Source organism: Euprymna scolopes, chromosome 2, assembly GCF_053919585.1.
Source record: "Euprymna scolopes isolate OS-2025 chromosome 2, ASM5391958v1, whole genome shotgun sequence".
NCBI lineage: Eukaryota > Metazoa > Mollusca > Cephalopoda > Sepiida > Sepiolidae > Euprymna > Euprymna scolopes.
Window position 1 is genome coordinate 55,014,649 of NC_136483.1, and position 17,935 is coordinate 55,032,583.

The 17,935-nt window shown below is 34.2% G+C and overlaps 1 protein-coding gene across 1 annotated transcript in view; it reads right to left on the reverse strand.

Moving 5' to 3' along the window:
* Nucleotides 1–2,918: 2,918 nt before the first annotated feature.
* Nucleotides 2,919–17,935, reverse strand: part of LOC145291448 (dynein axonemal intermediate chain 3-like) — an 89,828-nt gene continuing 74,811 nt past the window's right edge. The window contains exons 20-24 of the mRNA XM_080137308.1: nt 13,998–14,128; nt 9,510–9,714; nt 7,626–7,717; nt 5,181–5,297; nt 2,919–3,226 (exon numbers count right to left, since the gene is read on the reverse strand). Coding sequence (XP_079993434.1) covers nt 3,089–3,226; nt 5,181–5,297; nt 7,626–7,717; nt 9,510–9,714; nt 13,998–14,128 — 683 coding nt within the window. The 3' untranslated portion in view covers nt 2,919–3,088. The remainder of the gene's footprint in view (nt 3,227–5,180; nt 5,298–7,625; nt 7,718–9,509; nt 9,715–13,997; nt 14,129–17,935) is intronic.

Here is a 17,935-nt window from a genome sequence, read left to right on the forward strand (position 1 = left end):
GGTATTTTTCATTTTTCCCCTTAGTCTCACACACCTAACATATAATCTTGTTGCTATGTAAAGTTTTGTTTATTTCTAATCATACTATAGAAACTATCTTTTTATCTCATACATAGGATCCTAACTGGGTAAGAGTGACATCGTACAATCCAAAGCTCAAAGTTTGGATCTCATCATTGGATGTATTTTCAGATATGCCCAAACAAGTTTAAAGTTTTGTTTCTTTTAGAAAATAATTAATTGAATAATTTAAAGTAATTTTATCTTCCCATATTAAAAAAAATTTAACAAAATATTTTCATAACAGATAGAAAACTGGGGGAGTCGTTATAAATTTTAGAATTAAATGATCAAATTGAAAAAATTATAAACACTGTAAACATCTTAGCTACTTTTCTCTCTTTCCTTCAAAGGTATTTTCCATGTATGAAATTAATTTTTGGATTTTATCAATCAAGGTTCTGGTAGAGTTTGCCTAAAATAGCTTTCTTTTTCAGATTCTAGAAATCCTTGAATCCTGTAAATGTAAGAATTCTATGAAATATCTTAGTCACTTGTAATTGTCTGTATTTTTGAGATGAGTTGTTTTCATTGATTGAGATTGTCGGACTGACTTCCTCATCTTGGTTGTTATTGTCACAACGTTTCGGCCGTTTTGCCCTCCGGCCTTCGTCAGGTGAATGGTTTGTTAGGAGTCTCGAACCCAACCCTTTATTATTATTACGGGGGTACCGTGTTCGGACTCCAGCTAGGCTTTGGGACTTTGCTGATTCCCTGTTTTTCAATGTTACTTTTTCACTGCCTTCGTTCAGGATTGAACTCAGCACCTTTGGGTAACTGTAAACTTTGATACAACGTCTAGGACCACTCGACCATATGTCACTAGGACAATTCTTAGTTGGTTTTTGTTAATGTTAAACCTATGTTGTTATTCAAGGTTTTCTCTCTCTATCAGAGGTGTCCAAATTGCATTCAGCTCTATGCTTGGTTTGCTCAGTAGGTTGTTATGTCCGAGCATGTGAGCTGTTTCTTTAAGTTTTCTCACTTTCCAGTGGGTCTCTCTGTTTATTATTTTTACTTTATCCCATACGGGGGCGATGATCCCCCCTCTCCATCCAGACATGGTTGGCTATACCCGATTTTTCCGTCTCCCCTTTAGTTACCGCTTTTCGGTGTTCTTCCACCCTTACTTTAAGGGGGCGGCATGTTTCACCCTTGTAAACCTTTCTGCAACTGCATGGGATGGAGTATATGCAGTTTTTGGTCATGTTCTCATCCATGCGGGGCTTCACTCGTACCAGGTGTCGTCTGAGTGTTGACTCGCTTTTGAATACCGTCCTGATGTTGTAGGGGGCACATATTCTCTGAATCTTTTCGGAGATGCCTCGTATGTATGGTAGGCAGACCGTTGGAGGTTTTTGGGTTTCATTCTCCTCTCTTATACTATTAACACGTCTGGTGGATAGTATGCTATCGGGGTAGTTGTTACGACGGAGGGTATTCTTCAACCTGACCATTTCTTGGTGGTATGTAATGGTGTCGCTACTTATTGTCTCTGCTCGATGTTGTAAGCAGCGTGCGATTCCATGTTTGATACTGTATGGGTGATGGGAGTTGAAGTTTAGGTATTGTCCGGTGAAGGTAGGCTTGCGATATACGGATGTCTTAAACCCATGCTCTGTGCGTGATATGAGTATATCAAGGAAGGCCAGTTGGTTATCTTTTTCTTTCTCCATTGTGAACTGTATCGATGGTCTTATTGAGTTCACATGATCTAGGAGAGCCTGGATGTCTTCCTGATGGGGCCAGAGTATGAAGGTGTCATCAACGTATCTTAGCCACATGGTGGGCTTTAAGGGAGCTGAACCTAAGGCCATGTCTTCGAAGTATTCCATGTATATGTTCGCCATCACTGGTGATAATGGCGAGCCCATAGCTAGTCCCTCCCTCATGTCTGGATGGAGAGGGGGATCATCGCCCCCTATGGGATAAAGTAAAAATAATAAACAGAGAGATCCACTGGAAAGTGAGAAAACTTAAAGAAACAGCTCACATGCTCGGACCTAACAACCTACTGAGCAAACCAAGCATAGAGCTGAATGCAATTTGGACACCTCTGATAGAGAGAGAGAACCTTGAATAACAACATAGGTTTAACATTAACAAAAACCAACTAAGAATTGTCCTAGTGACATATGGCCGAGTGGTCCTAGACGTTGTATCAAAGTTTACAGTTACCCAAAGGTGCTGAGTTCAATCCTGAACGAAGGCAGTGAAAAAGTAACATTGAAAAACAGAGAATCAACAACTATGTCCCAAAGCCTAGCTGGAGTCCGAACACGGTACCCCCGTAATAATAATAAAGGGTTGGGTTCGAGACTCCTAACAAACCGTTCACCTGACGAAGGCCGGAGGGCAAAACGGCCGAAACGTTGTGACAATAACAACCAAGATGAGGAAGTCAGTCCGACAATCTCAATCAATCTTAGTCACTTGTATTCACTATGACTGCTGTATAATGAGGGAGGATGCAAATTAAGTGATAGCATCTAATCTGTTTTCTAACCAACTCAACATGTGAACAAAGCACTAGTAATAAACCACCTACGCCAGCATGAGAGATGGTTAAGTGTAGGATGGTAGTTTATAAGAAGTGGTTCATGTAATATTTTTCCCATATTAGTCAGCATTAAGATAAAAAAAAAATCAAACAGCCATTGTTGGTTGTTATTAAATCTTTTGTGATGTCAACAAAGAGGGTGTCCTGAAAGCACATATAAATATTGCAATATCCAGTAGGTTATACAATACATGCAACTTTAAATAACGCATCGGAACAGGGTAGGAGAGTACAGTGGCTGAAACGGTATAGACATTTAAAGTTTATGAAAGTTAACAGGCAAGAAAACATTTAACGCTTTTCTTAATTTAGTAATCTATAATTTACTTCGATTAAGAAACAGAAATATGATTAACAAAATATATATTTGTCTTCACCAGTAATGGCGGAAGTTAATCTGAACTATTTTTTTTTTTTTTGTACACTGCCATGAAGAAAATGTAAAAAAAAAAAATATTGTTTGCAGTTCTACTTTTCTGGCAGATCTAGATCTGCTTTCAAACCTAAACTTCTTAGCACGGCTGCTTCTTCTTCCAAATATGCATCGTACAAAGCTTTGAGTTTCTCATCAATGTCTTCTTCTGTTAAATTCTGGGGCCGCCGTATCTGAAGTGAAACAATAAGGAAAAGCTAATTTCTATCTTTCTCATGACATATCACTCGTTTTTATTAACTTGAAGTATAATGCCAATTGAAAACTAGTTGCTACTAGATAATTTAATATTTAAGCATTTGTGTATAACTGAACAACTGACAGTACTGTACAGTAATGCCACTTATGCATATAAAAAAAAAAAATGGTTGACCATGGTCAAGCATGACTCAAAAGCTCTTTATTAGCTAATACACTAAAAAGTAGAGGGAGGGAACCACTCCTTCCCCAGGATTACTCAACATACATTTGCTTTATAATGCTGAGTGTTCAGCATAAGTGCATCAAGAACATATATATTTTTTTTTTTATTATGACTTGCTTGCAGATTGAACACTGGTCCTCCAGTACCTTATGCCAAATGTGGCAGTGTAATGTGTTTACTCATTTATAAAATTCGTGATCCTTTCTACAAATTCACTCTATGACTTGTCCATGAAGTTTAAGTTAGTAATGTTCAATAATGTTTGTTTTATCACCATTCAACGATATGTGAAAACGCATTGGTTACCATCTCCTTTGTAAGAATGTAATCTTGAATGAGTTTCACACTCACCACCCCTTAACCTTCCTCGGATTTTTATCTGGGTTTAGCTATCTATCAAAACAATCCTCCCTCTCAAGTAAAGAGGACTATCATAGCCAGAATCAGAGAAGTGCCAAGATAGAAATGCATCGTAGATAGTTAATGACAATCTTGCATGTCATATCTAGGTTTACTTATTGAATAGCAATAAAACAAAGACTGTTGAACAAGACTGGAGCTTATTTATACCAAATATGGTTGGATTCCAGAATGGATTGTTAATCTCTATATAAATAAAATGAACTCATTTTTTCCCGTCGGATTTTGACATTAATAGGATTAAAAATCAAGGTATTTCATGCAAATATAATATGCACAAACGGCAGAACAATATCTGAGGTGTGTTATAGGCTTATTATTTCTCAAATTCCTCGATAATCTTAGATTTCTATACTTTTTCTGTTGAGAAGTCACGGCCAACATCGGTTAAGATCAATGGAAGTGGTAAAATATTTTCTCTCTAATAAATTCCTCCTCCCCCTGCCACCACTTAACACCGTTTGGGGATCGTTCACAAGGAACAGTTGAGAAGAGAACACCGGTTTGGCTTCATAGTTCTTTCATGTGAAGTTATTTAAAATCACTAAACTAAGCTGCAGTGCTCTGTGGCGTAGTGGTTAGCTTGCTGGACAATTCACATTATATTTTCACGTTCGCGCCGACCTACCGTAGTCGTTTCTTTTTTTGTTTTTTTTTCCTAAACAACTGGAATGGACTTTTCTTGGTGGCCGAACTGTTAACGGTGCAGATGTTTTTTTTTTTTTTTTTTTGTTTTTTTCACACTTTATTTTCCTACTTTTACTCATGACTCCGGGTTTGATCCTTCCTACTTACCTACCATAACATTTTTTAAAACTCCCCCCCCCCCCGTCCCGGAAACAAACACTCGGGCAACGCCGGGTACCCCCGCTAGTTATATATATATGGGTGGTATTTTTTTATTTTTTGAAGGGGAGAAGTCTGCATTCTTTCTTCTGCTGACCTTTTGATGTCAGGTTTGTTTTTGTGTAATACTTAGCATCACTTTAAGTCTATATGTCTACTGCCGGTTTAATATTTATTAGATTGAGCTAGTGTTCAAGAGAAATGAAAATCCTAGGCTATTTAGGCCATCTGTAACTATAAAAATCTGATTTCCATAAATAAATATTTGTCAGGACCCATCACTCTAAATATTCCCAAGTTCTTTTTTCTCCCCTCTGATAAATCCTGACGCTCAATAATTAATTTCCTCTTAGAGTTTGGAGTTCCCATATATCATAAATTAAAAGCAGTGTCATGAGTTAACTTAGAACTACTTTATTCCCATATATAAAACATACCACAGATTTCTTTTCCAATTCTTTCTGCCGTTTCTCTTGTTCTCGCAAGTTCCATCTCTTCATGATAAATTCTTGCCTTTTTGTTTCTCGTTCGATGTAATTATTAAAAGAAGCCAGCTTTTTTTTTTTTTTTTTTTTATCATGAAAAAGAAAACAGAAACAATTAGAATAACATTAGAAAATAATTTCGAGATAAAAATTAGACAAAAAGTTTTTTTTTTTTTTTTTTTTTAATATTGGTTCACTATGACTGTTTTAATCTGATATTGCCCCATTGACTACCATTCACTCATTAACCCTTATCCTTGAGTGGCCTCTAGGCCTTGATAAGTGGCGACTCCTTTGTAAAAAAAAAAAAAAAAAAAATTCCATAAATGAATTTGTAAAAAAGGCATGGAGATGCAATATTGCAGTCATGGACATGGGTTGGAGCTTGGTTAATAGGTTCCACATTGTCTAAAAGAGAAAGCCTAGTAGTAGATGTACCAGCCTAGATGTGGCAACAACACTTCATGCATAGACGAAAAGTGGCTTTGTAAATATATAGGATATTCCGGTGTGAGTAATTTTCTATTATGGTAAAGGGAACTCCTCTTCTTTGGTAATATCCTAAATATATTTGTTTCAATTCATGTTGCCTGTGATTGTTAAGCTGAGTGGTTTGAAGGATGAACTCTCGAGTAGTGTGTTATTTGTCATGGCAGTCAGTGGTTGAGAATTTTATTTTCATAGTTATTAAAGGAAAGAAACTTAGTCTTAGTAGCATTAAATGTTACCACCCATTTATGGCCGCATTCTACTACAAGCAATACTTTAAAAAAAATAAACAAAAGGACAAAGTATTCTGTTTTCACAAAACGGTTAAAAATGTTTAATTACTAACTCAAATTATGACATCAGCTTAAAAAATTAAAATGTTCACAAGATATATTTTTGTTAATATAAATATATTAATGCAAAATCATTATAGTGTTAATATGCATAAAAAGATTTTTTTTTTTTTTAATATTAAAAATTAATGTTTATGAAAGTTATTGCATATAATTTTTTTTTTTTTTTCAATAAAGTTGCAAAATATTTTTAGGAATAACATACTAATACGATAGCATGTGTTACTTTGTGTCACGCTTACATCTTTTTTCTTCCAAGTGACTGTCATTTAATTGTTATGACCTTTTTTTTTTTTTTTTTTGTAATAAATAATTTTACCAAGACTTCATAAGTTTTGGTTTTGGTTTCAATCCAAGCTGATGTACCGAAGTCATATGGATATCTTTTATTTTTGAAATCACAACTTTATAATATATAAGAATCAATAGAAAATTGACTCTATAATAATATATACGAAATCTGCATAAATACAAATATATTTAAATGTATTTTAAAACCAGGCTACACCAGGCGTCCCTGCTAGCTTGAATAAATACTTTTGCAGTTTTAACAAAAGAACTACAATAATATCGAGGCATTTCCATTTACGCTGAACATCCCCAGAATGCCAACATCAATATATTACATATGAAAGAGTTTGCTGTGGAATTTCCACAGCTCCTGCTAGTTTGAGATAAATAGAATTTATGATTACCATTAAATGTATCATTATACAAGGGAAAGAATTCACTACTTGGAAATTGATAGTTATCTCCCTTTAATAAATCGTGAATAATAAATAAATAAATATAATTAACTCCTTTCAATCATCAGAACTCTAATTAATAAACATGTAAATAAAATTTTTAAACAAAATAACTTTAACAGTCCAGCTTCACAGCTTTTAACAAGGATCGATCTGAAGGAATTTCATGAAAAAAATCTTGTTATGATATAGTTTCTAGAATAAATTGGTTATGAAACAATTGTCAAAGGACTTTTGCTATGAATTTATTTTGAATTAGCTAAAAGAATTTAGCTTACATAGACACACTACTTCGTTTACAATTCATCAGTGTGACTAGATGTAACGAGTCAAGTCAAACAGAACCACGAAGTATCATGCTCTGGTTTTGTCAGCCATGATTAAGTAGATGTCCTAAGTAATTCGGAATTGTAATTTGAGTGTCGTCCACACTGAGGATTGAACTTTCAACCTCCAGAAAAATATAACTTATCACTAAATTTTACCAAGTACTTTATCCACTTTGCCACAGGTCCTTCCAGACAATTCAAATATGATAAAATTTCAATTATAGCCAACAATAATAATTTAAAAAATTGACATGTTGAATCTAATTTTAAATTTATTGGAGAATTCAATCCAGTGTATTATATAAAATACTCGATTCAATCCTCTAATAAATTCTGGCTATTTATTTTGATCTTCTCTCCTCATTGCAAAATATTTTTGTATGAATCTCCAGGTTTTAGCTGGTTTATATTTGCCAATCTAAATAATGTAAATTATAATTAAGAATTTTGGAGATGAGAAGAAAAAAAAAACATTGCTACCTCGTTTGGCATAAGTTTCTGTAAATTCCAAGGTATTTCCAAAACGTGTAGTGTGCCTGAATCATCACCAACGGCCAAGAGTTGACGTATATCTGAAAAGGTCAAATCAAAATTTTTATTCATTATCTACTATTCATATAATTGAATTCAAAATATAAGTACAGTCAGGGAAACAAAAAAACGGAGGAAATTCCAAATCTAGCAATCTGAGGGAAAAGCTATTAGAGTAGAAGACATCCAGAATCTAGGGACCTTAACAGTGAAGGGGTGGAACTTTTTCGCTTGTTGGGTTAGTGGTAGGGACACGTGCTAGGAGTTCATTAGAACACATTCTATGGAAGTACTTGTAAAACAGGCACCGGGATGCAACATTGGAACAGGAGTTGGAGCTTGGTTAATAGTGTGGGACATTAGGTGTTGGAAACTTTTTTTGGATCCTGTCTAAGGGGAAAAGACTAGTGGTAGATGCATTATATATATATATATATATATATACACACACACACACCCATGAAGACTGAAGGATCAGTCGAAAATTATGTACTTGTAAAAAAAGTTTTTTAGTTTTCATATTTTGTGTTCTTGCACATTAACGAATAAACGAATAAAGAAAAATTATAAGCTTTTATATTTTTCGTATTTTTTTTTTTATACATTTCCATATATATATATATATATATATATATATATATATATATATATATCAACCAACTTTTTAGAGAGAGATTTACACATTATCTGTGTATTGTTTTTGTTCATATATTGCACAGGAAATATTGGGTAACCCCACAAGTAGATAATAAAAGCTTGTTCATTTTAGTAAATTCTCTCTTTTCAGTTAATAATCTTCAAACAAGCAATGTTAGAATTTAAGTGAAATTGAATATGACAGATCCCTCTGATATTTGTAGAAGATTTAAAAAATATATTGCTAAGTCTGCTGCAAAGAAAGTGGGCTACCTCAACCAGACTAGAAAACTTCTGTAACCTGTCAGTATCCTAAATTTATACAAAGCCATCATTCGTCTATGCATGGAGTATTATTACATCTGGGTTGGTGCACCAACCACTATTCACTCTCTCAGGGTCTAAAAATAAGCCTCTTATAAGTTCTGCACTGTATTCCAAGCTCCTGTCCCATCACCATCATGATGTGTCTTTGCACTTGTTCTACAAGTACTTCAATGGAATGTGCTCCAACGAACTTGCTATATTTGTATCCCCCCTCAACATAAAATACCTCCAACCAACCCGACAATCTCACTCCTTTGCTGTACAGGTCCCCAGATCCCTACTCTTAAGAGCTTCTTTTCTGAAACTGCCTGCCTTTGAAATTCCTTTCCTGCTTTCTCTTTCCCTAGCTGAAACCAACAAACAAAAATTTGAATGTGGTGTGAACAAATATCTTGCTGCACAACTCCCTACTTAAGATGTTCCTATTAATTTAGAAAGCCCTTATGTCCTAGTGACAATATTCCCTGATTTGAATGAATATAAGTAACAAATAAATAACCAAAATTTTTCTCTCTATATAATGAAGCTTGTCAACAAGAAATGTAGATCACCTTCAAAGCTTTAAAGTGGAAAGGTCATTAAACATGATTATTAAATCATTCTTTTATATTCTATCATGGGCAGCGCCAGGAAACAGGTCCTGCTAGTCTACATAATAAAATTATAAAACCAAATATCGTCTGTTTTTGTGAATTTAAAGGTGTCCTCTATGTAACAGTTGTCTCAACAAAGAGTATAGAGCTTTGTGCATAGCAAGATGTGTAACTATTAATATATTTTGTGATAAATAAAAAAGAAAAGTTCCTTTCCTTGTAGGACAGCAATTGTAATTGTTGAAAATAGTTGCCAAGCAACAAACCTCTCACTTACTAGAAAATTCTATTGGGGCCATACTGTTGATAGAGAAAGAGGTGATGTTCTGCGACAAGAAAGGTTCATGGGTTCTATCCATAACATCCCACACGTCTATTGTGCCATCCTTGCGAGCGATGTAGAAAACACTTGGCCGTGTAGGTGACCAACAGCCATCACAGGCAATCTGATTCATGTAATTACACTGCAAAAGTGGACCAGTCTGAAAAAAAAAAAAAATCAATGCTGCTGGTGTCAAAGGTTGATTGGTTATATTAACTTGTTTAATTGAAATTAGAATATTAGGCATATCTTGTTAACAAATAACATCTAGATTAATTTGGCCAAAAAGTGTACAAATAAAAACAAAGACAGCATAAATTATTAACAATTTTTAGGTAATATTTTTAAATATCAGCATTAAAATATTTTTATAAATGAATTAAAGAAATTAAATTATTAACAATTTTTAGGTAATATTTTTAAATATCAGCATTAAAATATTTTTATAAATGAATTAAAGAAATTAAATTATTAACAATTTTTAGGTAATATTTTTAAATATCAGCATTAAAATATTTTTATAAATGAATTAAAGAAATTAAATTTATTCCAACCTGATCTTGCACAAGTTATAAAACTTGCCTCTGCACCCTCACCTACACTGAGCGTATCAAGTTATCAAAACTGATCCACTATCTCGTACTCGATGCCATTAAGTTTAACTTTCTTGCTTGCTTTCGTCATTCTTGACTTGGGAGTTCTACATTTAAAATCTGCCACAACATTCAACCTTCCATTCACAGCACTACAGCACTTGCATGCTCAATGGCTGCAGTCAGTGCAAAATATAAGGTTTGTACTAACACCCTTATGGTAGACTTCACATGGGTGTTTTTTTTTCCTGAGGTAAATGTTGGACCTCAATTAACATCACTGATCATCACCTTAGTCTTTTCCAGGTTCAATCCGAGTCTCTTACTCTCCATTGCATTCTTCCATGCAGCATATCTAGTGCATAGTTCTTCTAAAATCTCTGCAATGATTACTAAATCAGCAGCCTACAACATCTTCCATGATAAACCCTTTCTGCATTCTTTCGAAAGTGCCTCCAGAGTGTTGATGAACAGCAAAGGGGTTAAAACAGAACCCTGGTGAACACCTACCTTGACACCCAACATCCAATTTTCTCATAACCCACTTAACTATTTCTCTTGAGACCTTGTCAAATGTCTTTTCTAGATCAACAAAGGCAAAGCTCAACTTTTTCTTCCTTTCAAGATGTCGTTCTTGCAGTTGGCATGCTATAAATAAAGCATCTCTCATACCTTTGACAGTCATAAAACCAAACTGCATGGCATCAATGTTTACATTCTCCTCAATTTTCTGCTCAATAATTCTCTCAAACATTTTAATCATAGACTCTAATAGCTTCAAACCTCTATAGTTATCTCTTTTAGTTGTTTTACTCTTATTCTTGAAACAATTCACAATCACACTAGTGTTCCAGTCATCTGGTATTTCGTTTTCTATCAAAATCTGATTAAATAATTTTGCCATCGTTTCAATGCCTAAATTACAAAATTACAAGATGTTAACTGCATTTCAGACATTACACCAAATGTCCCACATGCCTTTCCTCTCTTCATCTTAATTAAACCCCTTTTCACAGCCTTCATGTCTATTTGGGACCGTGGTCCTATAACTATCAAATTGTCCTCATGTAACAGTCTTTCATAATGTTCTTGACATGCTAAATGTTTTTCCTTGTGACTAGTAACCAATTCTCCTCTATCATTTCTTACATATTTATCTCCAACATCTCTGCTTGTTGCAGTCATTTGCTTGGCAATCCTAAACACTCCAGCTCTATCATCATGTTTCCTCAACACGTCCCTGAATCTCTCTTCCTCTTCTACCCTTTTAGCTTTATAGACTGCTTTCTTTGCACTTCTCTTGGTTTCTAAGTATTCCTCTTTACTTGCACCCTCTTTCCAACATTTCCCAAATCTACGTTTGTCCTTAATTGCTATTCCAAAATTATCATTCCACCACCAAGTTACTCTATATCTGAGAGGCCTCTTGGTCCACATGTAGTGTATAAGGATACAAGCAGACCTCGCTTTACTGATTTTTAGAAGTCCTCAACATTTTGTTCCCTATCATTATCCTGGATCCTATTTTCAAACTGATGTTCAAAATCTCCTCCAGTTGCATTATCCTTCAACTTTCAAATCTTTAATAAATGGTTTCTTAACTTATTTGACTAAAACCACCATCAAATCACAGACTAGTAACTGATGTTGCTGCACAACCTCCTCACCTGGAATTACCTTAACATCTTTAACTATTTTCTTATCTCTGTTCCTTACCATGACATCAATCTGTAATCCCATTTCAAGAAACAGCTCTCCCTCAGTATTTCTAATTCCATATCCAAATCCCATATGAATTCCTTGATATCCATTTGCAACATGCCTATTTAAATCACCTCCAATGACTACTAGCTCGTCTTCACTACTCTTGGCGACAAGTAAAATCAACTCAAAAAAAACATCCTTTTCACCATCACTTAGCCATTGCTTTGATGGTTGAAAAGATTGTTGCAACTCCCTTACTAACAAACATCATCAGCCTATCATCTACTCGTTTCACATCAATAATCCTATGTCCATTTCCAGGTAACAAGTAGATCAACACCACCTAAATCGGTATTGTTTCCAACCCAAAACATCTTCTACCTCTTCATTTAACTTCCTGCATACAACCTCCCCAGCCAACATTCAGAATACCCAATCTGACCCTTGACTTGGCAGTTTCTAGTCGCTGGTTAACAGTTTTAGCAATGCTCAGGATTGATATTATCCCTACTGTGAGTGGGACATTCATCATCAATGACTCCTGCTCTGTTTATAGTTTGCAGTTGTGATTAGTACATAATTCAATCATCATGGCAAAATTTTAGAGCAAGTTTTTAGTCACTTGCCCTTACTAATGCTAACCAGTTTAGAAGACTGGAAATTCAGTATTTTATTGAAACACAGCCTAAGCCGATTACCAACCAAGGTTGAGGGTTCCACTCATCCTGTTTCCACTCACTGATGTTATATCACATATCCCTCCATATTTACATGAATAAACTAGAAACCAGCAGGAATAGTGACGGTGACAATAATGGCGACGCTAAGACAAACCCCGTTCATCGATACAACATAAATGATCACATTAAATGCACACAACATCAATCCCATTTCTGTCTATACCCAAATCAATGAAATAACTCACCTCAACAAAGAAAACCACCAGAAGAAGCCGTCCATCGAAAGAAAAATTAAAATCCAAAGCACAAACATCACAGTAGATCACAACTTAGACAACATATATACACAAATAATTATCTCATAAAACACTGTAACAGTATAATGCCTACTACAACACATTTACAACTTTCTTAGCTTCAAATTGATACAACACATGAATACAAACCTCAAATAGACGACTCCCTATGTACATTAAAACACAAAAACAAACACAAATAAAAAACAAAAATGATGACCAGCGCTGAAAGCCACCTTTGTCTACAACTATGTTTGCAACACGAGTATAAATATGACTGCTTTTTTGACAAGCAGGCAAATGTGTCAGCAGCCATCAACCCCTCATCAGCGATAGCAGTTATTAAGATTACTTCTACCCCGCCGTCACCGCAAGTGCCACCCCACTCGTGCTAGCAGCCATAGCCGCCACCGTATTCCAGACACAAGAACACCAAAGCCATGTTCCTGTCACCGCCGTCCCTACCACAGTCTGATAATAACACTAGATTGCCGCCGAGTTCATATCAACTCCCGACCACTATTCCTACCGACGTCCCACCACTGCCGCTGACATATCCTGCCACATTCAGCAGTTCATTCTACGATTATTTTAAGTTTAAATAAAAGTTTGAACTCAACCTTTTCGTTTGTCTTTTTCTTGCTTCCATACGCTCAGCTCTGTAATATAACACTGAGTAGTTTTTATCTCAGCAATTTCCTTCTCTTAAGCAAGCTGCTAACTAAAGCTGAGATCCTTCCCCAGCCAAACTTCTTTAGCCTTTGCCTTTGCCAAGGCAACCGTAAGGCAGTAGTTACTTTTCCATAGCTGGGAGTTGATTCATGAGCAGCAGAGGATAGTCAGATGTCAGTAGGCCTGCATGTTGTATGCTTGAGGCCAACCAGTCCCTTGCAGTTCAGCCTGAGCCCATAAGATGCTCAGCTCGATACAGGAAACCACTATATAGGGCTTACTGATGGATTTACTATATACTGGCAGAAGGAGACTGATACATTTTGCTCCCCTTTTTGCACAACATGTTAGCCAGGAGTGTTAACTGAAAGCGAAAGGTGACAAGCACGACTACTGCAACTACCACAGTAGATGCATCACATCAGCCATTAAGAGATACAATCAGCCATTTATACAATATACATTTATGCAAATTAACAGATTTATGATTTTACTTACCGTAACACCTTCTTTCCAAATAGAAAAGTTCCAACCTCCAACTACAAGTAAAACATTCTTATTGAATGGGGATTTTTTCAATGCACAAATTGGTCCATCATGAAAAGTGTGGCAAAACTCTGGTTTTGTAGCTGAAAAATAAAACGTTATTTAAAGTGCATCCCAATGAAAAACATTGTGTGTGTGTGTAATCATAAAATAATAATTACATCTACTTTATATGATTGTATGTATAGATTTTTAGTATTTACTTCAACAGTGCTCAATATGCAAGTAGAGTTTAGTGATAGTAATATGAAAATATATTTAGGATAATTAAGCTACTCATAGTCATCCATATTTCATCCCAGAAAAGAATCATCAGGCTAATATATATAACTATTTCACATATATACACATACTAGCAAGGATATCCAGCATGCCCTGGGCCATAAAACCAACAGAAGAGGTTAAAAAGTGTGTGTAACATTTTTATATAAAAACTTCTTTCAACCCATCTCAATCTGTCTATCTTTCTGTCTTTCCTCCTACCCTGTTTTTCCACATCCCTCACCTCTCCCCAACCCATTCCGCTCTCTTGTTTTGATGTATTGGCAATATTAATAATGTAAGTCATTCATCTGAACTTTTAATTTTAAAATTATTGCTCCAAGCAACATTGAGTTTTTCCCCCTCTCATCCTCAAAAATATAATAAAATCAATATCCTATATAAATCAGGTGTATGCAATAATATTGTAACATAGCATGGACGCACATATGCAAATGCATGCAAAATGACGTCACTGGTAGGGAAAAATAAAAATTTTAAAAAAAGGGATCCTGTTTAAAATAGGAAGAATGTTCAAGATCATATGGAGGTGTGGATGGCATTTGAGAGCACGTATGAGAAGACGATAATGTGAGAGACATCACAGAGGTAACAAGAGAATGTGGAAATAAATGTACAAAATAAAAAGCGAATTGAAGTTCTTTTCTATTTTTTGTCTGCTTTGTGACTGGAAACTATGTGTTGGTTCCCAGATAACTTTGCAATATAATAGTATATAGAAGGAGAAGACAAAAAACTCAGCAATGCTTGGGAATACGCTAAAATAAATATCAGTTTCATTATATTATTAAGGGAAAAGTGAAGATAAGAAACTCGGTAATGATTGGGAATAAATTTTTAAAAATATGGATTTTATTATATTTTTTAGGAAAGTAAGGGGAGAAAACTGAAAACTCAGATGAATGACTTACGTTATCATTATTTTCAATACTTTAAAACAAGAGAGAGGAATGGGCTGGTTGGAAGTGAAAAATAGGATGGGAGAGGGATGTGATAATGAAGAGAGAAAGACAAGAGGTCGAGAGATAAAAGTTTTGATATAAAGGTGTTAAACACACTTTTTAACCTCTTCTATTTTGCTTGTTTTTATGGCCCCAGACAACACTGAGTAGTTTTGCTAGTATACATACATGCATAATTGTAGATAATCATTAACAGAAGTTAACCGTTTTGTTATTATTATAACCATCAGCAAAGATTAGACTCACTAGCACAACATTGTCGAGAATTGAAACTATTAACACAAGCACCATAGTCTGATTTCTCTCTAATTTACAGGTCCCAGATAGGTTAAATGCAACAACTTAAATAATCTCTATTTATCTATTATTTATTTATTACCAACAACTTACAAAGTGTAAGTAAAGAGTGTACATATTAGTGTTGGGATGATTAATTGGAATCAGAAAAATCAGAACTTTTGGTGGTATCAGGACCAGTATCAAAATTGGGAAAATTTATGTCTATTTTCTGATGGCGAAAACGATTCTTTTAATATTTTTGTTTGTTATGTTTGTTTGTTTTTTTTAACCTTAGTTTGCCAATGCTGGTACTAATAATAAAATGATGAATAATAATTAATCTTAAACTACCAGTAAAACGTAAATCTATAGATCGCCTCCTCTCCACAAGTGTATTTTTGTATTTGCGAAAATATATGCACATATTACATGGGTGTTTAAGGTAATCACAAAAAGAAGTATTGAGCACTCTCTTCAAGTTTTACTAATTACTATTTTTGCTATATAACTACTTCATTTACTCACATAAATTAATATACAAAAGTATAAATTTAGCGTAAACTTTAAGTACTTACTTCAACAGTGCTCAATACATAGATAGAACTAGTTAGTAAGTTATAAAATATATATGGTGATTAAGCTACTCTGAATATTCCGTGTTAAGCCTAAAGAATCCTAGAGTGGATGAAACGCAGAATATTCAGTGTAGCTTAATCGCCATATATATTTTATAAATTACTATATATATATGTGTGTGTGTTATTTGTTTTTGTTTTTGCAATACATCTTGAATGAATTCAATTATTTACGAAAGTGCATTTTTACCTAAATATGAGTTGGGAATAATTTTCCCTTTAACCAATTTGGTACCCCCACATGGGGAGCGGCATATATATTATTTTTAAAATATAATTATCCACTGCCGCGTGTTTCGTCATCTATGACTCATCAGAGTGGCTGAATCTAGCGAGATTCGAAATCGGGACCCCATGGTAAGAAGCCTAAACCCTTACCCCTCATCTACCTCGCTGACTGTTTGGATATATCGCGATTTACATATATGTTGTTTGTTTATATTTTTGCGATATGTCTTGAATCAATTTAATTATTTACAAAAGTGCATTTTTACCTAAATGCGAGTTGGGAATAATTTTCCCTTTAACCAATTTGGTACCCCCACATAGGGAGCGCCATATATATATTATTTTTAAAATATAATTATCCACTATATATATATATATATATATATATATATATATATATATATATATATAGAGAGAGAGAGAGAGAGAGAGAGAGAGAGAGAGAGAGAGAGACACACACACACACACACACACACACAAACAGAGGATACATAAGAGTAAAAATAAAAATATTAGTCAAAACTGAACATATTTATTTGTTTATTTTCTCAATATGTTCAACTAATAATCAATTTTCCCTTCAACCTAAATTTTTCAAAGAATTCTTTCCCTTCAACCTAAATTTTTCAAAGAATTCTTTCCCTTCAACCTAAATTTTTCAAAGAATTCTTTTCTCATCAGAGTGATAAGACATCCTGTGATGTAATAAAACGATGCTTTTATTAATAGGTTTTGAAAAAAAAATTTAATATTAAGAAAGATTTGTTAAAAGTTTTTTTTCATATAACAAGAACTTATTTTTCCTGAAAAAAAAAAAAAATCATATTGGATGTTTCTTTATTGTCACATGCAAGTTCTACGTTTTAAACAATATTAAATTATAAACAAGGGGTAGAAATTCCAGTATATATTTACTATGAGGGAAAAATACAGGCCAAAACCAAATATACAAAATAATAACGTTCATAATAGCTCCTCAAAGATATTATTATTTACAGTCCCGATATGGTTTCAAGCCCATATTACATCTACCTCTAATCTTTTAGACATTAATTTCTCACCAATATATTGCTATTTCTATTATATCTGCTCTGCCTTATTACCACTTATTCCAGACACTGAACAAGAATATAGCTTTCTCTGACTAAGGATAAATAGTTTTAGAATTGCTTTTTAAGCTATAATAATAAGAATAGAATTAAATATTATGGTTAAGTCTAAGCAATTTATGCTAAATCTAATAAATGACAACTTACAGAGTTGTTTCCCCTGAGCCACAGTTTTTAGAGTTGCATTTATAGAATTTGGTTTTTCGTTTTCAGTTTCATTTTTAAATTCGTTGTTTGGTGATTATTTACTTCCGGATTTATGATCTTTGACCTAACTAGCGTCCTCTCTGTAATTTCCACCATTTGTTGGTAGCATGGGGAGTAGTTATAAGCATGTTGATATTTTACATATTTGATTTTATATTGTAGATATATATTAAGGTATCTATCCTTTG